Source organism: Zophobas morio, unplaced genomic scaffold (assembly GCF_036711695.1).
Source record: "Zophobas morio isolate AGI-343-1 ecotype UQ-CSIRO unplaced genomic scaffold, CSIRO_AGI_Zmor_V1 ptg000011l, whole genome shotgun sequence".
NCBI classification, from domain to species: domain Eukaryota; kingdom Metazoa; phylum Arthropoda; class Insecta; order Coleoptera; family Tenebrionidae; genus Zophobas; species Zophobas morio.
Genome location: NW_026972116.1, coordinates 10,977,881 through 11,002,040, shown reverse-complemented (window position 1 = coordinate 11,002,040; position 24,160 = coordinate 10,977,881). Strand labels below are relative to the sequence as shown.

The 24,160-nt window shown below is 34.2% G+C and overlaps 2 protein-coding genes across 4 annotated transcripts in view; both read right to left on the bottom strand.

The window, feature by feature from the left end:
- LOC135126912 (uncharacterized) overlaps positions 1–14,654 on the bottom strand; it is a 459,555-nt gene extending 444,901 nt beyond the window's left edge. For 2 of the 3 annotated variants that reach the window (XM_064053135.1, XM_064053136.1), the window contains exon 1: positions 14,099–14,654. In XM_064053135.1, the coding sequence (XP_063909205.1) occupies positions 14,099–14,638 (540 nt within the window). In that variant the 5' untranslated portion in view covers positions 14,639–14,654. The remainder of the gene's footprint in view (positions 1–14,098) is intronic. The other variant, XM_064053134.1, reaches the window with a different exon arrangement.
- Positions 14,655–18,912: 4,258 nt separating this feature from the next.
- LOC135127333 (uncharacterized) lies at positions 18,913–23,943 on the bottom strand. The gene is made up of 5 exons (XM_064053777.1): positions 23,037–23,943; positions 22,686–22,982; positions 19,865–22,630; positions 19,152–19,187; positions 18,913–19,101 (listed from the first exon to the last, which is right to left on the bottom strand). Exons 1-5 carry the CDS (start codon positions 23,334–23,336, stop codon positions 18,913–18,915), a joined length of 3,588 nt encoding a protein of 1,195 aa, XP_063909847.1. The 5' UTR covers positions 23,337–23,943.
- Between the last annotated feature and the right edge of the window lie 217 nt (positions 23,944–24,160).

Here is a 24,160-nt window from a genome sequence, read left to right as displayed (position 1 = left end):
TCAAAGACTCAAAAAGTGGTTTCTAATACAAGACGTATGAAAGGACACTTTTATAATCAAACGAGACAGTCACATGAAAGTCGCACAAGCAACCTGCGCTAATCCGCTATTGAATCTATGTCCAATTTACGTTAGTAAAATCAAGAGAAGCACGTAAACGTATAAATTTCCATAACAATTTGTAAAATACAACTTTGACTTTTTTTTAAAAATTTAGGACTAGGGTAAAAAATCAACTCGGATTCATAAACCACAAGAGTATTGGAGTATGTATTTTATAAAATTTACATAACATTCACCATACAAAACGTTGACATGACGTCATCACATTGTTGATTGGGATGATTTGGCAAATTTTGGTTAACGCTTGACCATCTGCACGATATTCCTAAGATATTTTTAAGTAGAACGAGTGAATTCTTTCATGAAACGTAAGTTAGTGGCAAAATTCTTAGCTGTTGTTTTCTACTAAAAAAACTTAAAATATAATAAACAGAGGCAGTTATGAAGCACAGTTAAAATTTCATGATCTATTAAAAGGTGAAAACATTTTTCCCACAATCACCGTATAATGTGAGGTGAATGTTCACTTCGATAAGCTTTTATGTTGGATGCACACATGCTGATACCGGAAATTTATCTAATTACAGATTTAATGTCTTTTAACAGGAAATGCCTCAAAACAGAGATAATTTTCAACAATTAAATACATTTGATTTAATTCTTTATTTTTAAGGGTTACATAAACACGCATAAATTAATTAAATCTAAAATTAAAGCTTTAGAAAATTAAACTTGATCACTTTGATCAGAAACGGTACATAAATGGTATATATAGGTTAAGAAAGGCAACACCTATCTGCATTACTTTACAGACATTTATTCTTTCAACCCTTTAAAGGAGTCCTCAAAATTCAAACAGGAATGCAAGAATCAAAGTTATAACGCCTCATAAATTTAATTCCACGTCTGCTATTTTAATTCAAAATGAAAAAACCGAAAACATCTTATATAAAAGTTTAATAACAAAATCTACAAAACTTGTGCATCACTATTTTATAATAATGAGTACATGCAGAACTTTTCTAAATTAAACTTGCCTAACGTGGTAAAGTTGCATCATCCACAAAAAACTGCCGACATTACTTCTAATTGGATTTTATATTTCTTCTTTTTTCTTCCTAGATCGTGTGAAATGACTCGGATCCTCATATAAACGGTATCATGCTATTCTTTTTACGATAAAAAACTGATGACTATATTCCTGTACACACCATTATTTACGAACCTAACACGTCTTATTAAAGTTACCACAGATTAGCTTCATCTTACGCTGTGTGATTAAATTCAAAGAATATAACATGCGGGAAGATTCTTTTAATTCCAAACAATCAAGAAACGCGGACAAAGAAAATAACACTAGTGTGAGCAAGCCGTGATTCCGAACCACGCTAATTCGATTTCAAATATGCGCGGAACAACTGGAATGTTTTTATTGCACCCTAATTAAAGGCTGTCGATAATAAAACTGCCAGGTATATTACGAGCACTTAACTGGAACCGAAACCATAATAAATTCACAGCATGATATTGCATTATAATTATTAGAGTTCGTTTAATTCAGTCAAATGGTATAATTTTATGCCTTATTGAAACACAGCAAAAACGTGGTACCTATATGTGGTATAATCGTTTAGCAAACCCAGTATTATCCCATTATGGGTAACAAATACGTCTAAGAACAATACGGCTTCAATGCATATCACTCATTTGGCGGATCAATAAGCAGAAGGTTCGATTTGGTGAGCTACGAAATGAGAGAGTTTCACAACATAAATCCATCGTCAATGAACAGAATCTTGATTCTTCGACCACCCGGAAAAGTTCCCATCTGCCTAATCAACTCTGACCAGCACAAACTATGTGCGTCGATTATTTGCCTGCGATTTTCCAGTTGAATGCCCTCGGATCTTGTATCAAGTGAATAATGCCGCTGCATTTTGGGCCGGCAAAAAACGCATACATCAAGACGGTTGTTTTATGCATTTTAAGTAATCGGTGACTAATTTAAAAACCTGCCAATCGACCAACGGGCCGAGTTATTTCCCGTTAGCGGAGACACCCTATATACGTAGCATGTTGTACTATAGATATTATATCTAGTTTTAAACTACTTATAAATTAGTAAACCGCTGTGACTTTTTATATTATTTGTTATACAGCGATGATCTAAAACGGAGACTCGATTAATAATTGTCCAAAAATAGAAACATTTCAGCAATGACACGTATGTCAATTCTGACACGTTCAGTGTAATTTTAATAATTATAAAACGATTTTTTGTTCGTTCCCAAAGTAATTTTCACGAGAAAAAAATACCGTTGTCTTCAAATTATGACCTTTTGAAGATTTATAACTTAAAGTTCGCCTTTCAATTTAACTTACAATAAATATTAAAGTTATAAAACTTTATTGGAGACATAATATCAGTGATTTGGCGGATCGAGATTCGGCATGGTAGGCCAGGAAACGCGAGTTTCACAGCAACATAAATCCATCGTCAACAATCAACATCTTGCTTCGACCGCCCGGAAAAGTGCCCATCTGCCTAATCAACTCTGACTTGCACAGATTATGTTCGTCGATTATTTGCTTGCAATTTTTCGGTTGAATGCCCTCGGATCTCGTATCAAATGGGCAAAGCTGGTGCACTTTGGGCCGGCAAAAAATCGCACCCATCGCAATGGTCGTTTTATGAATTTTAAGTAAAGTCAGTATGTGACCCAGTAAAAACCGGCCGAGCTGCGTTCAGTTAGCTACATTCCGTCGATCAACGGCCATCGTTCTCTTTGTTTGACAGTGGCCTCAGGGTATGGACCCTCTCCAGTGGTGAGTGACTGCACCTGATTTCCTCCGAACGAGAACGCCTCATGGGTGTTATTTATGCTCGTTTTGAACGACTGGAATTGTTCACCTCTTAAATTCTGTTATGAATGGACACATTAAAGGCCCATTCAGATGGGCTTTATCTTTGATATTTGACAAAATGACGCGAATATCCTTTGTCAAGGCTGGTTTTGTTACACATAATAAACTCTTTATCTCGGCTTTCTCTACTTTTATGGCGAGTTGGCCCGCTAATGAAAGGGCGGAGGGCGACGCTTTCTATTTATACCGGGCTCTTCCACTTTTTCCTTAAATACGGTTTGGTGTTGCAAGGGTTAGTTGTGATCACTGTTACGTGAAAACTGGATGTGGTGGTTCGTGAATTTCTCATTTTTACAAAACATCAAGAATGTAACGAGGACCATTACGCCTGACCTAACTATTACGCCAGCACAACAGATATTAAATTTGTAGCTGCAAATTACTGATTTCAGTGCGGAAAAGGAGGAAAATTTAATGTGCTGTGAAAGCCGCAATGTAGATTAACTTGGAATTTTTTGCTTCTTGGAAGCTGAAAAACTGCATCTACTGTGTGGGTTCTTCTGATTTCTGCTACAGCGTTTACGAGACTCAAGATAAAAGTACGAACAAAAATAATTTTCATATTAAATCTAATTCCGCGAAGTATAATCTAAAAAGCGGAAACCAACTTCATTGAAAGTGATTAATTAACCATATGCGGCGTTTTGTTGAAAAGTATAAACCATAATTGTGTCTTTTTAATTAGATTTTATTCTTTTCCCAGATTCCCTACTAACAAAAGAAATCGTATCAGACACTGTTGTTAGAAACATGTATTGCATTTTTGAGAGATTAAATTTGCAAATTGACAATTTCTTCATACTTCATGATTTTCAAATAAATTTCTCTTTTTTTATATTTTTGACTGTTTTACAAGCGAATTAAGATACGAAATTCCATAACAGAAAAGTCAAAAACCTGATGAAAAAAAATACAGAGTGTAGTTTGTAATATAGGGTTACCTTAATTGAGGAACAAACACTGAGGCGAAACGTTTTTAAGCAATCTTTATATAAATAGGAAAAATAGTTGATATTTAACATAGTTTATGTTCTTATATCATGTTTGTGTTATTTTATTAGTCTAGCCTCCTGCATAGCGCAAATTATGTCCGCCTTAATTATTACTTTGTCCAAAATAGATTGCAGTTCAGTATTTTAATATCCATTTGAATGTGTATGCGGAACTTTTATAGTTGAACCCCGTTATGCAGTGTTAAATAGGTAGACGGCTGATTACCATAGAAGTAATGTATAAAAGCTTAGAGCTGTGCTTATGAAATATGAACCATGACCGAGCAAATGCTAATGGGACTACTTCCAGGTCCCCATGAACTTCTTGGTACTAATAATTTACTCACAGAATTTTTAATTCCTGCACACAATCTAACTAGACACGTAATAAAGTCATTTAGTCAACGTTTAATATTTCCGAGCCCGAACTATATATCTTACCGTAAGTTCCTAAGGTAACATGTTAAGAAGTGGTTTATAATCATAAAATGGAAAAATCAATGAACATTATTACGAATGAGGTTGTGTTGTTTTATCTGTTCCCGACTTAAAAATCAAAATGCCTTATATGTGTTCAAAAAGTGGAGATTAATTAAAATGTCTACCCTGGAAGCTTTCAATTATATCACTATTAGAGAAGTTACAATAAAAATCGATAGCATCCAACAGATTTCGCTACTTTCCGCTACCCTTAACCTATTCAGGACCACCCCAAAGCAAACCTGAATAGTCATGGGGTGTGAATAAAACATTCGAAGTGTAGTAGGGTTCGCATAATTTACCAGATCAATAATTTTAAACAGCAACAATTGCGGCAGAAGGACAAACAGCTGACCGCAGACGCGACGAAAGCTCAGCATTTCCATTTTATATGAAAGAAGGCCAGTTGTAAATGATTAAATATTTATTTCATGGATTGGGCCTCTCCAAACATCAACAAGTTCGGAAATTAGATCCACACTCCGAGATAATTAAGGACGTAACTATGGTCATAAGATAGACTATTTAGGGTCGTTGATGAAGCGATCGCTTAATTTGAATACATTATTATTTATACAATCCTGTTTGATTTTAATTAACATGTCAAAATCAATGGAAGGCAAGAGAGCGGAAAATTTCAACACCGACACTAAAGATCTCGATGCGTTCAAATCTTATCCGCTTCACTAATTTATCGCAAAAAAATGAAACAAAATTAGCGACCTTGACAGTTTTCGGAGAAACGGCTAGAATTAACTATTATGTTTTAATAAACTGAAAGAATTATTCGTTGGTTGGTTTTGTTCGAGTTTTTTAACTGTGTAATCCCGCCGATCGAACAGAGTTTCATTTGAATAAGCCTCGTTTTTGCAAGATCTGCCCGAATGAAATTACCTGCAGGAAGTTTTTTGGTGAATGGAATGTCAACACCTCGATGTACTTGATAAACCAAGGCTGCTACGATCGGTGATTACGGATAAAATTGAACTGTGCATTTTATTTAATTTTAAAAGGAATACTCAAACTTTTAAATACTTTGAACAAGAACGCTCTGCAAAAACAAAGAAAACTTGTTTCTGTACAACGGCGTCTAATTTCAAGACAATAAGCAATTACTTACTTCAAATGATACTTAGCTACCAGATATAACAACAACTATTTAATACATAGATTTCACTGAATAATACACCACTCTAAACCGATCTTGCGTTAACATGTCATCAAAATTAATTTTTACAGATATACAGGATGATTTCGAAATGTGTGTAAACAAAATTGGGGAATAGCTCACAATAAGATTTATGGTACTGTGTAAAGTTCACGTTCCTAACTGGTAGCACTATCTAGAAAAAAAAATATTTGAAATTATATATTAATAAATACTAATTGTTATATACGCCACTGGTGGTGTTTCTTGACCTACTATAATTACTATTCAATGAATGGCACAGAACGACTAGGATTAAGATCCAAAAAAGTGGCGCTTTGATTAGCAGCGTGCAAAAACACTATAAGGGCCAGTTGTTGCCGTGGTATGTTCGGTTAACGTATTGGATTATGGTGATTTTTTCCAATTAAACAAGGTAATGCTTTGTGGTGTGGCTGATGGAAACACCAGGTTGGCCGGCGAATTCTGGATCTTGCGCTTTCCAAATCGCGCGTGTGATAGGATCAAAGGAATACTGCAAGCTGAAGAACAAATTTTTCAAACGAGAGGGACTGTAGAAACGGCCTAGTAGTTTGGCCTCAGTCTCAATCCGTGTGATTTTTGTCTGTGGGGTGTCCGGAAACTATCGAAGAACTTCAACAAAAGTGGAAGTAGCAGCCTCTACAGTTCGTGGAACTCCAGGAGTTTCTTTACGTATCCGTGCAAACATGTTGCGACGTGCTGAAACCTGCATTGCTAATCAAGGACAACATTTTCTACATTTATTGTAAAAGGGTAGTACGATTTTAAGTTGCTCTTATGCTAATAAACAAGATGGAATCGTTGTGGCAAGGACCAAGCATCCGTCAGAAAAAAGGCGATCAACATGAAGCATTACCAAAGATCGGTCCTTCTCAGGACCACCACGTGAATGAACGAATGAAAACCAGAAATAAGTTTGTTAGATTTTTAATTGAAACTGAAAGTGTTTACATCGTTTTATTCAAACGTTTTTCCACCTACTGTTTAAATCAGTTTGATCAGTGGCATCGAATCGAGGGTGGTGCATGGGGGTTTTGCCCCATTCGAATTTTAATTTGTTTTTCCTACATTTCCACATTACTACGGTAAGTGAGGCCGTAGTTACCATTATTGCTTGTATTTTGAATCACCCTACACATAACTTTTTTCATTAATTTTGCAATATTCAGTAATATTTATATGTAAATATGTATAATGAACATCCATGGCATAAATTGGATGTTTGTGCTACTGCACTATATGACTCATATAAGTTCGATTTAAAACCTTTTCTTTATTTCACTAGATTTTTTCTTATCACTGATGTAGGGCCAAATATGCTTCGGTTCACTTTTGATTCTTTTTTGCTGCTTAAATTTACCGTATTCCTTTCAAATATTCTTCTTTATCTTATTAAAACTTTTAACATTATCGGTATAAGCTAACATCTTGTGCTTTTTATATAAGCATCTGTAATTATTTTTCGTCTTGATATCTTTAATAATAATTTCTGGCTTAAACCAACATGAAAAATTGCTGCTACAGGGAACTTTAACACTTGGGACAAATTTATCAAAGATATTATCTTCACCATTCAGATCGTCAACCATATCTTCGACTGTACCTGCTTGTAAAACAATAGTTCAAGTACGTATTTTCATACTTTAACAATGACTTTGAATGACAAGTTTTGAAGAGTTATGTTAGGGTTGACGGTCATAGTGAGACTTTGTATGTTTTTTAAATAATATGTAATTTATTTGAAAAAATAAAAAATATTTAGCAGCAAATCCGTAGCAACTAGTATAAAATGGGGCAATATACTTAGTTCATCCGTTTTTGTAAAAAATGTCCGAGGCAAAAAGCTTTTCAGTTTTCAATATTTGATTTCAACAGTAATAAATCTAATTGGCTCAAAGTCCAAACATCCTGCCATTAGGTTGATTAAAAATTTTTGAATTATCATGTAAAATTGCATCAGTATGAATCGAAAGTTTAAAATTCGTTTAAAATTCCTGAAATACTCGGGCTATTCTAAAAAAGTTTCTGCAAAATAAGTTAGCGTGCATGTTTACTGTCAGGGAGACACAAAGCCGAAAGTAAAAATTTTATTACAATAATTTTCCTGTCCCTGGAGTTCGCTGTCACATCCATACCGACAAGAAAAACACAGTCGCAAAATTCTATTACATACCGTGTTTTTGTCTACAATTGTTAACAATATTCCACCGCAGTGTGACCGGAATTGTCGCATTAATTAACGACCGAGCAATTATTTCCCAGTTACCTTGGTTATCCTGTGAACAAAGGATGCACCACATTGTCCCAGTTTCGTCCTCAATAGGGAAATATTAAAACTAAAACAATTTCACCGAGAACGTCGAACAGTTTCCATTTTAATAATTCGAGTTGGGCTCGGCACATCACTAATTTATAGACTTTTATGAGTAATTCTGATGGCAGGGTCACGTTAATTATTTGCTGCGTTGGGAAAGGCTATCTGCAGCGGGTTATCTGTTTACCAACGAGTACAGCTTCTTCGGTATGCATTAACACGTAACTTGTTCAACCACTGTTCAGTTCCACCAACCTGCGACGGCTTTTTACATTAAAACGAAATATTAACTGCCCTGTGATTAGATCCGGACCCGAGGCAGCAAAAAACCGACTTATTATCACTGCAATAAGGGAATGGAAATAATGGACACAAAAACAGGAAGACCACAAAAACGGACGGTCGAAGCCACCTTGCCGGGAAATTGGGACAATAAGCATGGTCAGAACGGGCGCACATGTCCGAAAAACAAAAGGTTAAGATTACGGAAGAACTTGTCTTATTACCAAGATTGGATATTCTTGTGTTGTAAAAGTAGAGAAAGAAATGTTTCTTCAAACTCTCTTTGATTACAATTCGCAACACCTCGAATGAACTTGTGAAATTATCAGTTGTCTTTCAATTAATTTTAGTTAATTTTATGTTAATTAATGATGGTCCCCCCCAATGTACGCCTCTGACGTCGCCCACAATCTAACGGCTAAAGGCGGCGATTCTTACTCATCTAGTAAACATTCAATGGTGATTGGGCATAACAAACCTGTTGGTAAATGAATGCAAATTTTAATCACCATGGTCGAAAATTTCGGATCTACCATGAACCATTATGAGATGAAATACGTTAATTGATTTTTAACACTTGACATCTCGACAATTACCGGCGAGATATTCGAATGGCCACATTAAGAAAACCAATAAAACATTCGCCGCTCTCTACGCGACGACTTTTTCCCGGCAATTTATTCAATCTTAATTTTAATCAATAATACCTTGAAGTACTCATAGAAGTCGGATGAATTTTAAATTGTTGGGATTTATAATACAGATTGTACGATCTAAATACTAAATATTAATAAGCTCTGCGGAGCCACGTAGTTTCATAAATATGAGTAGTTTACAAGTTTTTTTGTTTTTTCGATCTCAAGTAGGACGTTCCCCCGAGATTGTTGGATAGTTAAAAAAATTGTCATTGGCATTTTAAGCTAGATGTCATAAGCCGATAGATACATATCTGTTTTTTTTACAAGAGCGCTTGAAATGAAGTTGTTTAAATTTAAATTCATTACAGATGGTATAATCATATTAAGAGGATTTTTATCTAAGAACACGGACATAATTTTTAGATATGGATACTAATATAAGCGTTTGTTATTAGGTTTTTTGTATAGCTGCCACTGGAATACAACAATAAAATTAACTTACTGAAGAGTGCGTTGATCCATGTGGTATTTAAAGCATTTGTGTAAAGTGTAACGTTATTTTTACATAATTTTTTCCTTCGTCGTTCTTCAAAGAATAAACTTTCAAAAAACCTAATGCAAGCATACACGTTCTGTCCTTTAATTACGTTTCTGTTGTTTTCCTTGGAGGTACGCCAAAAAAAGAAAAAATTTAAGTGGTCTCGCTGCATGTCTCGACATATTGATAGCTACAATACTAAAATATCATTAATGAACTCAAGGAAAAAGCAATGTAATTAACTAGCACATTATCGAAAAAAGTCACCTTACCATCTCAGAACTGCTGGATTTTGAATTTTTCCGTGTAACATAAACTTGTAACATAAGAAATTGATTTGAAGAAAACCGGTACGTGCAACCATCACAATTTGTTGCTGTAACTACCATGTAAATGGACGTCTTTAATATTCATAAATAATACATTGTTCTTTCCTTTCAGAAATCACGTTTGCAATGAAAATTACTGTGTTGTATTATTCAATACCTTCGACACAATGAAAAGTGATTTCTTCTGCTGATACAGCTTTTCAGTTATGATTTGTATAAGCAAATAAACATTATGTTAGGTAATATTGAAATCATTAGTCAATATTGATTGATTTTCACGTTATGTTTTAGATTAAGCATCTGAAAAAATAATTTTCTTTGCACTATTTGATTTAATTTGAAACAAGCGATTTTTTTAATTATTTAAATCATTTTTTGTTTTCAAATTACGAAAATATGAATCACGAATAGATATCTTTTGGGCTTTTTTAAATGCAGCTTTAAATCAAATCAAATTGAGCACTAACTAGAATAAATTAATACCAACAAAATGAAACGCTAATTTTCTTTTAATTTTTATGATTCTTAAGAAATGCAAAAATAGGTATTCCATTTCTGTCTGCAAGTTTGTCTTCTCTCGACTGTGTCGTCTGTTGTTATTGATTAAGTTAGGCAGCAGTGCGCATTGATACGCAAAAAGTACCAACTGATTTTAAAAATCCAGGGTCTATACTAGATATCAAATTTTGGTAACGAAAGCTCTGCATTTAGCAATGTGAATGAAAATAAATTCTCTTTATTGCTCAGAACTCACAGAAACACGATTCAGACGTGTCACAGAATCGCATACTTGGGAATGTGTCTTAAAACATGAAAATGAAAATTACAATAATTTAATTAAAGATAAAGCCCCATCAAGAACTGAGTAACCATAATTAAACTCTCGATTTTTCTTGCTACTTTTTGAGTTTTCATTTCAAATAACTGAAAAACTAAAAAACAAAAAAAATCCAAAGAATTATTATTTTTGTTTGAAATATGTAATTGATTTTTGATTTTTTTGCGACTGTGTACAGAGGTATCATATTTTTACCTGAAAACTTACACACGATCCATCAAATAAGCGAACCTCAAGCAAATATGTCGGTAGTACTAATAAATCTATAGTTTTGCAAAAAGTACACAATTTTGTAACTATGAAATAGTTGTCACATAATCGAATGTTGTTCTTTTTACTTAAAATTAAGGTATTCTTCGCTTTTCACCTGGGTGACATAGGTACGTCAAAAATAATAATTCTAATCAAGCTCATCTACATACTCCAAAAGTAAAACAACAAACAATTTTATAGTTTTTTCGTCGTAGACAGTTGTCATGGCGATGTCTTGTCATGGCGATGTCAAACTCAGTTCAAAGGTTATTAATTTACAAAAATCGATGTGACAAGTGGATGACAGTTTCAAAATTCATTTCGGAAACGACATACGGAAAAAACAAAGCTGGTGACGTAATACTCTTGACCACATTTTTAATTAGGTACACTGTATATTTGTTAGGTACTATACCAACTAATCAACAGCCGCGTCAAATTTGCTCTTTTTTTGAAAATAGTTACATATTTTCAAAGTCCTCGAAAGTAATGTTTAATGATTTAGTTGTCGCAAATAGGAGATATTGATGAAATAGTGGAAAAGCTAGCAAATAAAAAAATTATGAAACACTTTGCTCTATCTACGGTACGTTTATATTTTCAAAAACACTGGATATTAAGCAAAAAACTCGCAAACTTTGTTAAGAAATCAAGTTATAAAATTTCTTAAATAAGTAGCAGATAAAAATTTTCTATAAGAACCGTAATCATTTGTTATATTTTAAAGAGTTTACTCTAACCTTTTTCTATTGAATCATTGGCTCCAACACATTTGGCCGTTTTTCTCAAATAATTGCTATTTAATTTAAATTTAGATAGTCCTATTTTATTTACAGGCCGGGTCATTGCTTCCGCAAGACTTCAGCGACAATGTTGGCCGATACCAGTGCGAAGCTGCTGCAAATAAAAAGGCACTGTGACTGAAAGTCATCAACAGTGGCAAAAAGTTATGTTGATAACTTCATAGACAAACAAGATTAAACGATGACGCGAATATTAACATCAGCTTCTACTTCTATTTGTAACAAAACGGTTAAATTTGACAAAAAAAGTCGTAGAAAAAATGTTGTATGTAACATGAGCGAAAAATCTCTTAACCAGCTCGATCGAAATTTTTCGAAGCTCAGCGTCGCATTTTCTGGAAATTTTCGAACTCGGGCTCAATTTTTCCTTTTTCGCTTTTTTTTTTTAAATCAATTAAAATATTCACAACTTAACTTGTAGACGTCTCCTATATGTCTTTGGGTTTTAAAATACAAACGTATTTAGTGGGTACAGACCTCTCTTAGAATTACAACTACCGTGTAATTTTTATGATCATAGTAGTTTTACTTACGATTTTGTAATTAACCAGAACTTTGTATTAATAATAACAATTAATATTTTTAATAACAAATACCTGTACCTGTAGTTTTAGACAAATTAAAATATTACTAAAAGTTTAAATCAAACACAGATAACAAAAATATGTGGAAAAGATCAATGGCTTCATTGTGAACATTATTCCAAAAGGTAAAGTTACAGTAAATAATTAATAAATTAACGAAAATCAATACACTGATTAAACTTTCATTACCAATAAAGACGGAGCATGCGATTGTAAATAAACTCTGACTTTATTATTCATAACATACGCTCTCATTTTAGAAAATAAGTTTCAACGAAAATACTGCACTGTGTTGTTTTCGTTACATAAATGGCCCACATTCTTAGAAATTGAGATATAATCTCGGCGAAAAATACAAATATTTTATTTGTTGCTTTTGCCTGAAACAGTAGTTGTACTTGTAATTAAGTTTTTCAAGATTCAGAGACAAGTTCACAAACAGAAAATCAAGTGCACAATAAAATTAGCGTGCAACTTCCTCCTATCTTTAACGAGTTGCATTGTTGGGTATATATACAATTCTGTAATTAAGTTGAAGGTTTTTTGAGCGCAGAGAAAAAGTAAGGAGGATTCAAGAAAAACCCTGTCGTACTGCCACTAAAATGTTACACAAGGTCTTTAAATGCATTTGGCGAATAAATTAAAAAACCATGGTAAAAAGTCTATAGCTCTATAACACTAATAAAATTTCTGACTACGTCGAAACTGTAGTAGTGTCAATTTCGTAAAATTTTTCCTCCTAGACGCGTACATCTTAATTAAAAAAAAGTACAATGAACATACAGACTATTAAAAGTGGATATAAAAAATTACTGGTTGGAAGTATGTATATGAAATCCATTGTTAAAATTACTGCGAACTGCTTTCAGCAGAGAACATTTGTTTTATTTATTGTTGCATCGTTGATTTAGATCTCGTCTACATTCCATAGTCAAAACTAAACCCTTGTAGGAGAATAAAGATGACAAGCAATTTATTTCTTTTATTTACCTTATTTCAATTTCAAAATGTATGATTGGATTGATATTACTTCGAACAGCTTTTTTTTTTGTCGGTGCGCTTTGTCTAACGGATCCGTATTTTTGATTTTAATAAAAGCTCACTGATATATTCCTTTAAAATCAATATTTCGCTCCAAGCAATTGTCATCATTACGACTCTTTTTGACGATGTCTGCGTGGAGTTCGTCACCAGAATTTTTATGAAAGTAATTAAACAGAAAAATGTTTGATATTACGAATTTGCATAAAAATGTACTCACATAACAGACAGCTCTTCAGTTAAAACTGCAAACCAGTGTCTCATATTGAACAAAGAAAAATATTTCTGTAGGGTGCGTTCAAAAATAAATCAAATTCTAATAAATCTAAATAAAAAAGTATATAATCATTTTGAAAAATGCCGTCTTTGCAAACCATTTTTCCATTGAGCTGACACCGCTGCGAGTAGAAAGCGGTCGCGCAAAGGTCAGACACTCGGCAATCCATAAAGACACTCGCCATCCAGGTAGGACTGCGACCTAGTCGAGAACACGCAGCCCCATCCGACAGCCTATCGCAACCCAAATATTCTTTTCCAAGCGAAATTGACGTGCCCGACAAAACAATAAATAACTAAACTAATATCTGAATAACCACCAGCGGGTCTAGGGAGATTTATTGACCTAGTGGATAAAGCACGACAACCCTCTCTTTCTATTCGCGATTTTTGAACGAAGCTCTGAGACGGCCTTATGCTACTGCAATAAAGTAATAAATTTTGGGAGAAAATGCCAATTGTTTGCTATGACTTAAGTCGCTTAGAAAAGAAGACACAGTTTGTGCCCCAAATACCCCCAAACAGCAACTGCCGGTCACGTGTCTAACACTCACCGGAGTCGAATAGGGTTGACAGCTCAAGCGGATCCCGTCGTGGGCTAGTTTCTCCCGTAGTAGCATCTTCAGCTGCATCCTCGGGATTTTCACCAGCTCGGCCTTGCCCTCCTCGTACTCGTCCAAGTACTTTGCCACCTCCTGTCCGCTGTCGGAGGCGGCGGGCGTGTTCCTGCCACCCGCCTCCTTCTCCGACCGACCCGACGAGGTCCTCGACGATCTCGCACTCACATTGTCACACAAACACTCCTCGTGGACGGCGGCACTCTCCTCCAGCGTGAAGTAGACGGAGGCGGCGCCCTCCTCGCGCAGCGTCCGCACCGACTGCAGCAGGCGGCTGCGGTGCACCGGGTTGAAGACGCCGATGGCGTCGAGGTCGGGGTCGCCCACCTGCTTGCAGATCTCCAGGTCGTCGTAGCCGTTGTCGATGAAACTCTCGGAGTACTGGCCCAGGTGGAGGGATCGCAGCCACTCGGCCACGATGTTGCCGGCCATGACGGACACACACGTCCCGTTCGCGACCGAAACACGATCTGGCATTCTGACGAAGGAACGACGTGCGAGAGGTGCTTGGGACGGACGCATGCGTTCACGGACCGCCACGAAGAGGGGACGCCGATGCGACCGAAGGCGAATTCCTAATTCTGCAAAAATACGATTAATTACAAATTGCGACGGTGGCCGCAGAGGGCTGGACAGGGACGGACTGGATGCGGCCTCGTTGCGAGCCGGCCAACCTACGAAAGGTGCATTCACAGTCCGAATGCTAGGTCGTTGGAGCAAAAACGCCGACTTTTAGATGTCGTTCTTCTACTTTGGTTTTTATTTTGGAATATCTGATACAACAATCAATGATGAAATTTCAGTCTACTCGTTATGTTGCTTTATTCTAAAATATTTCTTTTGTAGATCAGTTTCGTGCCGTAGGGCTGATGCTTTATACGTACTGACTGCCTCTATAAGATGACAAAAAATTTCAAATCTGTTACCCGAGTATGTCAGTTATCTAAAGAAATCCATTGCAAAACTGTAGCCATTGAAGAATCATCCTTTTTAGTTTTATCGATTTACAGAGTTCCTTCAGGAGAATTAGAAACTTTTGATGAAATAAAATCAGCAGTTTTAAAAATTTTAATTATCAAAAATAAATATTTCCTTTTATTCGGTAATTTCAGTGTTCACTTTCACAGTGGTGATGAAAATTTAGTTGAACTTCTCTCACTCCTGAAGTACAGGCCTAACAAATCACGCTTCTTTGGAGAGTTATAAAAAAAGATTCTGTGATATTTGTTTTATGATAACCTCTAGAAAGTAAAAACCAGCAAATTGCAGCATGAACAATGTAAAATATATTTAAAGCAGATAACCAACCAGAAAAAATGGCCTCTCAGCAATAATAACAATCTTAAACTTCCAGTGTTTGTTTATACTTACATAGGAAAAATGTCACGTAGAAATTTGTTTGATTTGAATGAGTTTGTTACGTCAACACAGAAGACTGAAATTATTAATTAAGCCATAGTTGAACAGAATGTCATGCGTATTCCCACCTTTTCAGGAAAATGGGGTTAATTTGATCAGTAAAAAATTTATTACGACGTCATAAACATAAATAATACACGGCACGAGAGAAAAAGAGAAAAAAAAACGGCCAAGTTTGGCATCAAACGTGCGACCGCTGGTACGTATACTGACGTCTTAATCGCAGGGCCACGGAAGGTTATCTTCTGAGTTAGTGGTAAAATGTTTTTATACTGTGTTATTTTTTTTGTGAACAGTTAGCCGTATAGGAGTATAAGTATTACTGTATAACATTTAAATAATTTTAAAATATAATTCTTTTAAATGACGTGATCAAATTGTTGATGGCGACGATTAACCAAATTTTGGTTAGCGTTTTACCATCTACATGATATTCCTAATATACATAAAATATTTGACAACAATCAGTTGAGTAGTTTCGGAGATTACGTCTTTAATACAAATCGATACAGACACCAGACAGACAGACAGACGGAAACGGGAGACTACATTTTCGTTCTCTAGGGGCATGAGACTTGATTACTATATTTCCTTAGCTTACGCTCACGAAGTAAAAATCTCTTAAAATGCAATTTTTTTGATGATCAGAGAAAGCAGTTGTTTGGATAAATATATCTTTTTAGTAATCTGACATATAAAATATTAAAAAAATGTGTTGTCAGAGTCGGTTTTTCAGACATGATGATGCTCTTTCTTACAACTTTAATGTACCGAATCTACCTAAAATTTCCAAATACACGATCCAATACTGCAGCTGGAATCTACAATTATGAAAAACCAACTGAAGGTTTTCTTTTTTGGTCACTTTAGTATTGACGACATTCTCAGTACAGTCCATTTATTTCGAATATGGTGGAAAAAAATTAATTGAGGTCCGTTGCTAGGCAACGGGCATGTTTTAACTAATCACCACCTTTAATCCTCTGTTAAATTAATCAAGGATTAAATATTTAATTCGCTTTTCTATAAACCGGCCCTAGGAGCTATATTTTATACGCTATTATGCTGGTAATGAAGGTCGAGTAAATTATATTGCTTTATATAAGTCGGTTCATGTCGTCCTGACCACTGCAATATGATCACGTGACTGCACCATCATGCGACAGCACGTCATGCACTTGTATGTTTTGACAATTATCGTTAAAAAAATTGATGTAAAATTATTTAGACACAACTTCCCGCGGCTCAAATTCCAGTTTCTTAGATAAACTGTTACAAAATTTGACTTTACAAATTCAGTTTTATTATGACTCCCTTAAAAGTTAAAATAAAATTGTGTGTGAATCGCAAAAAATAAAAAGTATGTAAAAATCATGCTATGCGTGTGTTTTAAGTGAGTTTTTCGTAATGAAATTTTGTGGTGAGGTCGAACAGTATGAATTCAGATAGATAGATAGATAACTGCTATACTAATATTACTATATTGCCAAAGCTCCGGAAATTAAGGCAAACCGTGTTTGCTTTAATTGCTTCATTAATTAATGTTTTGCGTCACCCGGTATAGTAAAATTTCGATACAACCACATCAAATTTTTGTGGGGATAAAGAGATAAATTTTCATTAACAATATAGGTACCATGTCCATAATAACCTTAATTCGATTTTATAATTTCCAAGGTAATTCGTAAAATGTTGTTCCACAAGTGGGATTTGTTTTCAGAAAATCGGGTTATCCAAAGTAAAATATAAAGGCGGATTCATAAACCCCATGTTATTTCGTCATCAAATTGTTGCTGAGGATGATAAGATTGATAAGACAAGTTTTGGCTAGTATTTTGCTATCTACATGATAGTCCTAAAATACACATAAAATTTCAACAACTAGTTCAATAATTTCAGATTCTCTGTAATAAAACTGCTAACAACTGACAGACAGGCGCTCGGAAAGTAAAAAAATAAAAAATAAACCATTTTATGATATTTTATAATATGGGCAATAACAAGGAAGAAAGTGTTTGTTCATTATTTTTTACAATACTTGAGCATAAAATGGATTAAAATAACAAAAATATATTTTTGTTATATTAATTTCATAATTATTAATTATGAAAGAATAAAGCAAACAGCAAAAAAGCTTTCTTTTTAGAAGGATGGTCTGATTTTCATTGGATATATTTTCCTGAAAAAGGTTAACTGTAATTTGATAACAAAATCCAAATTAGAGAAAAATACATCTTTAAAAGTCACATTAGGATGATAGGTAAGTCTTGGATTAAAAAACGTATTTGAATTGTTTGAAGAAAATCGTACGACCTGCCTTTAGACGAAATATATTCCGCTACAAATGAATCCTTCCAAGGTACGATTTGTGTAATAAATATTAAGTTTCACTCAAGTTATCCAAAAATACGAGTCATCAATGTTGATTGAATGAAAAGCCACTGCGTTTTGAAATTTTAAATCTGGAACTTCAAGTCTAATAGCTAATATATTTCGAGAACTTAATAAACAAATTATTTTTGTTCAGGTTTGGCAACCCTCTCAATTAATTTTGATGCCCTATAGCAGTGGTTCGCAAACTTTTATTATTGATGGCACCCTAAAATATTAAACAAAATTTGGCGGCACCCCTCCAGGAACAGTTTTAATTGTAACTAATTTATTATCAAAAACACTTTATCACATGATTGTATAATAAGTAATTGTTGTTAAGATTGTTTTATAAATATTTTTTCCATAATTTAAGCTTGTCTTTTGAAGCCAAATTTTTTTCATTTCTACCTTGCATACTTGAATTTACATATTTTATTTAAGTATTCAAAAATATTAGTTAAATATGCTAGTTTTACACACCAAACGTGGTCTTGAAGGAGGTCAAAAAATTGTTCAATATTTTCTGATTCAAAAAACGTTTATATCTGTTTTCTGAATTCCCAAAATCGAGAAAGAACACGGCCTTTAGATAGCCATCTTACTTCAGTATGAAGAAAATTAACATGTTCAGAACACATTTTCCATTACTGAACAGTTGTACTATATTAATAAAATCAGATCATTAATTATTATTTTTTAAAGTTGGTTTTGTGCTTATATTTATTAAAATTATTATAAAATTTTCACGGCACCCAGTTTGCGAACCACTGCCCTATAGTATCAGTACCTTAAAACAAATTAAACATCGTTCCAAGTTTTTTGGTGAGTAGTTAATAAATGGGGCTGACGTCACACAAGCTCCGTGTAAATCTTATGGACTTCCGGTCTACTGAAACGGTATCGCTCTCCTTGTCTAACACGTGGCGTTTTTGGATCCCTGTTTGTCGTCTCGCTCTCGCTTATTGTTGTAATGGAGAGGTGTGTGTGGTGCGCGCGCAGGATGGAAGATGGCGCCACCGCTGTATCGCGCGGCGCTCAATTTTTAAATTTATGAAAAAAAGTTTTTTTTCCTCGTCTTTATGCGGGAATCGAACGTCGTCCGATCTCGTGCTAACCGTCACCTCGGCATCTCGACTATCGCAGGGACCCTGAATGGAGCGTATTGTCAATCGTATTTATGCGTGTGTTTTTGTATGACCTCGAGTGGAGGAGGGGCCGCCGAGTCGGCCTTTTCCTGCAACCACTGTGTTAGGAAAATCAAGGGAATGACTCATTAAATACGGTCATAATTTATTAATGAACCAAAATATTTCAAATGAGCGTCCCCAAATTTTCTTAACACAAAGCGTGTGGCCGTGTACAGGAAGTGTATGTGGTGTTTCTAAATTTCGCATGCACCATTTATAACATACAAATCAGAGAAAAAAAACCTCCATAATTTGTTGATTATTTATTGATAATATAGGTTACAGGTATATGTATTATAAATCATAACAAAAAAGAAAATATTTCAACACATACAGAATCAGCTTCTTATGAAAAAAAAGTTATATATTTTTCATTCGTTGACAATTTTATAATGACCCCAAGGCAAAGTTTCAACTACATTATTGGGTAATATATATCGTTTATTGTCCGATGAATCGAGTGCTTTTTTATGAATTTTTACGGTAAAAACTTGGTGGTTTTTCGACTGGATTGTATTAAAAGTGCAATTCTGATTTACTTCATTAAATAAACATTTATAAAAGTCATCAAACGTAATATGCTTTATGGCTGTTTTACCAACACCTTTAAGTTTTCGAACGCTACTATTTTTCCGTCGATTTTGAAGCCGTACACTTTTGATTTAAGCGATACAAATTCGGTCATTATTTTACCACATAGTTCATCTTTAAATTTTCCTGGTACCTTTTTATTCACTTGTGGAATACCCCACTGATTATCGACAGGCAAATCTGAAGTGTCAAATAACAAAGATGCGTAATCTCGAATTATATGATAAATATCGGTTGTATCTTCTTTACGTAAAGTTGTAAATTCGTAAATGAAACTGTCGGTATCCATATATAATAATTTGGAAGCGAACCAATTTGATAGGTCTTTTTTGACAAAATTATAATGAAAATCGTACATTAACGTTTTTGATAATTCTAAAATTGTAAATCCTACGTAAATCGGCTTCTCGAAATTTATAGTTGTTTTATTCAATTCAACAACAACCAAATCTTCGTTTATAATTTGCGAACACTTAAATTCTGGCAAAGAGATATATTTTCTAGCGGTAAACCAATTGTTTGCTAGTTTTATTTTACGTTTCTTTCGATCGTTTTCCAGTGTTTTGCCATAATTGGCATTTATCATCAATTTAAAAAAGTCTTTTTCAAAAGCAGATTTGGCTTGCATTCGTAAATCAGTATTAAACATTATATATGGCTTTAACCAAGGTTTTTGTGAGAATTCTAAAACACGATGTATTTTTATCACTTTCAGACCGAAATGCACTGTTTGTCTTAAGTTCTCAAGATGAATTACGTATTTAGTTTTGTCGCATAAAGTGCATAATAATTTCTCTGAATTATTTTGCGAATTAGGAGGCATCTGATGTTCACAACAAAATGGTAATTGTTCATGTAAATCATGAAGAGACTGCGAATATTCCAAATCAACTTCTAAAATACAACATTTATCAGCAGTGTTTGCATAGCATGTATTTATATCTAGACTTTCAATTTCGAAATTATCTAACCACCTAAAATGATCGTATGGTAAACTCTGGCACTGTGCCCATCCGTAAAGATTACATACGTCCCAATAAATTAGATATTTAGTATCCAAATTTGGATCATATGACGAACAATACTTATTATTGGCTTTTGAATATCGACATATAGATTGTGATATACCACCTCTTAAAGCTTTTTCAATGAAAAGGGTCATATCGATATCTGTGAATAATCTGAGTTTAATTTGTGTCATTTTCAAAGCAGCAGCCCATGATAAGCCAGGTGCTGTAAAAAAACCGGCAGCATCGAGTCCATAATACTTCATAGTCAGATTTCTAAAATTTTCAAAGCAGTCAGCTAAAAGCAATACGTCGAGTTTCAAATAAAACAGGGCGTAATCACTTAAATTTTTAATAGAAAATTCATCCCATATTAGTTTAGCGTGAGCATAATCTTCGTCTGATATGTGTTCATCGTGCAGACTACTATAAAAATAATGTTTTTCAGGCAGTTTCGTTTTCGATAATTTATCCCAACAATCTAAGTACTCGTAACAAAACACTTGTTTTCGTGTTAACAATGGAAAACTTTTTACATCAGAAAAATATGACTTTGTAATTAAAAGTTGATCGGGAGTTAGATTTTTAACAAGAGAATCTAAGGACGAAGATAAAAACCTGTATGAATCTAAAAATGTAACTCGAGTTTGATTGAAATAAGTCGAAAATCCAATATATTTTTCCATATTTAATGGTACCAAATTGACATAATTACTACGAGCCAATTCCTCAATAAAAAGATGAGCGTCATACCCACTAAGATTATGTAAAAAAACGGGTATACTATAATCTTTTTTGCATTGTAAATTACAATTTTGACAATACGGTGCTATATATTTCCCTGTAAGATGATCATGATGGTGGACTTTTGGATTGGTTTCGCAATAAACGCGACCGCAGATAGGACATTCCATTGACGAATTATAATTTAATTTTTCCTCGTCCGAAAGGGGCAACATTGGCAAATCTCGCGAGCGTAGAATTTGCGTCATTTTGTTAATTTCTTTCTGAAGTTTTGCAATGAACCAAGAAGCCGGTGTTTGATCATTTGGTGAACTGGCAATATAACTAAAGAATGTATTTAAACTATTGTCAAAAGAACAGACACTCGTGAACGCTACACTGTAAGGTATATGTCGATATTTCATCGGATGATCATTACCTTTAATTAACAAACATTCAAAATCTGCATAAATAACAAAACCTTTTTTAAGAAGCGCTTTGTAATTTGAAAATTCTAAATGAGCACTAGATTCATCAGGTAAAGTAATCTTAACTGGAGAAAATAATTTACAATCCTGCTGATGCGACTCGTAATGTGATTTAAGGGAGAAATGATTTAAACATCTATCGCAAATGAACATTTTCGCTTTATGAGCCGAAATATTTCTTCCACAAACTTTACTTAAGTCGCTAATAAGACAATAATGGCCATGTTTGGATCGAGTCTTTTTTAAATATAATAAATTTATGTGATGGTTTTTTACATTTTTTGTATGATATATAGGGCCTTCAATTTCATGCGTTTTGTCATTGACCGTGAACACGTTAATTGATATGTTAGAATTTTGAGCTTCAAATTTAGGAATACTTGATAACTGAACAGGCATTTGTACACCACGTAAATTTAATATATCGTGATAGTTCTGCGGATAGGCATCAGTACGTTCATAATTACTATCTTTACAGGGATAAAGACTTGCAAGTACCGACCATACAAAACAAAGACGATCAGTATTCATTATATTAATAATGCCTCCTTTCTTTTTCAATTCTGTTGGCAACGGTATGTAGATTCGGCCGTTTATTGGAGTGTACTTGTTGAACGCAACCATTAGCTGACATATTTTCCGTAGACTCCATCCAGATTTAGATTCTGCGAATTCTTCCATCTGTAATAATACCATACCTTGTTATTAAGTGAAAAAAAAAATCTAAATAACTTACTTTGGTTTGAATAATTCCAGCTAAATCGTCAATAGATTTCTGAATGTCGGTCGATAATAAAATCATAGTGTTGGGTGTGTTGAAATACTTCAGGGACACTTCTCCTGTCGATGGAATTATGTATTCACAAGACATCTCGAAATTTAGTTTAATCGCTGTCATCTTTTTGAGAATATTTGTGATTCTTGAAAAAATTAACGGGCTGGCGTCGTGAAAAAATCGACGAATATCAACAAGATTCTCATCTAAATTAACAACTGCTCCTGTTCTCACGCGACCGACGAAAGCTGATTTTACCTAAGTAAAATTAGTGTTTCTTATTTGATACTAAGGGGAATGAATAAAACTTACCTCTATCCAGCGAACCTTACTGTTTCTTCTCTTTTTACTATTACCGTATCCAATTTTTTCATTCTCGATTTTTGATTCGATATGTAAATTTAATCCTTTGATACGTGCTAAATAATTTTCCAATCTTCTTTTCTCCCCAACACAGTCAGAATTTCGCAATACACCATTCACGATTCGTAGATTTTTTCGATTCAATTTTGACACTTTTTCTAATTTCTGGACGTTGTTGTTACACAGTTGCATCATTTTGGTAACAGAATCGATCATTTTCTCGATTACTTCTGTTGTAGCTGATTCCATTGTGAAAAAAAAAAACACCACTAAGTACTAACACTAATAATGCTGATTAAATATAAATTGATAATAATTATATTGTTACGAGCTGTTTTATATCTGCACGATTTCGTAGAGATGCGCTGGGTTGCTCTTTCCAGTGTCCTTGGTGCCATGATATACCAAAGCCAAACAAAGAACGTCCTCATGGATAGATTCGATCAAGTCATCGGACATATTATCTGCCATCCTTTTTGGTAAAAATATGACACCTTCTTCGAGTTCCACAAGGACACAATCACCAAATTTTCCTTTAACTTTTTTCACATCACAAATCGGGTATTTCTCACCAATCTTTAGCTCATCGGGATTTAATTTCGGTTTAGTTTCACATTTCCCAATTTTGTTCAATTCATTCAAACTAGCAGCCATTTTATATTTTCGCTGATATGAGAGTTAAGATTTCACACGTAGGTACTGCACGCAAGTGAGTCGCGAATATGAATAGATAGCTCTATTATTATTGTTATTCATTATTGTGGTAGGGAATTAAAACAAAGACGCTTTTATTTATTTTTTATTCATTTATTTATTTTATCATTCAGCCTACAAATTCTTGAATAGTACATGTCTGCAGGAAAAACGCTGAAATAATACATTTAATAATTATTATTAATCGTTCGATGCGAGATCAGAAAAAAACTTGAAACTTTTCCGTGCTGGTAATTTTGAAAATTACATTTGTTATATATATGTTAACAAAAATCTAAATTTAATATTAATCGGTTGATGCGAGATCTGCAAAAACCTTGAAACTTCGCTGTGCTAGCAGTTCTTTCATGCAGTGTAAA

Excerpts from the sequence above, each read along its gene's own strand:
- LOC135127333 (XM_064053777.1), bottom strand. The coding sequence starts at position 23,336 with ATGGAATCAGCTACAACAGAAGTAATCGAGAAAATGATCGATTCTGTT. Across the intron at positions 22,983-23,036 it reads GTAAGGTTCGCTGGATAGAG|GTAAAATCAGCTTTCGTCGG; the intron begins GTAAGTTTTATT and ends AATTTTACTTAG. Across the intron at positions 22,631-22,685 it reads CTGGAATTATTCAAACCAAA|ATGGAAGAATTCGCAGAATC; the intron begins GTAAGTTATTTA and ends GTATTATTACAG.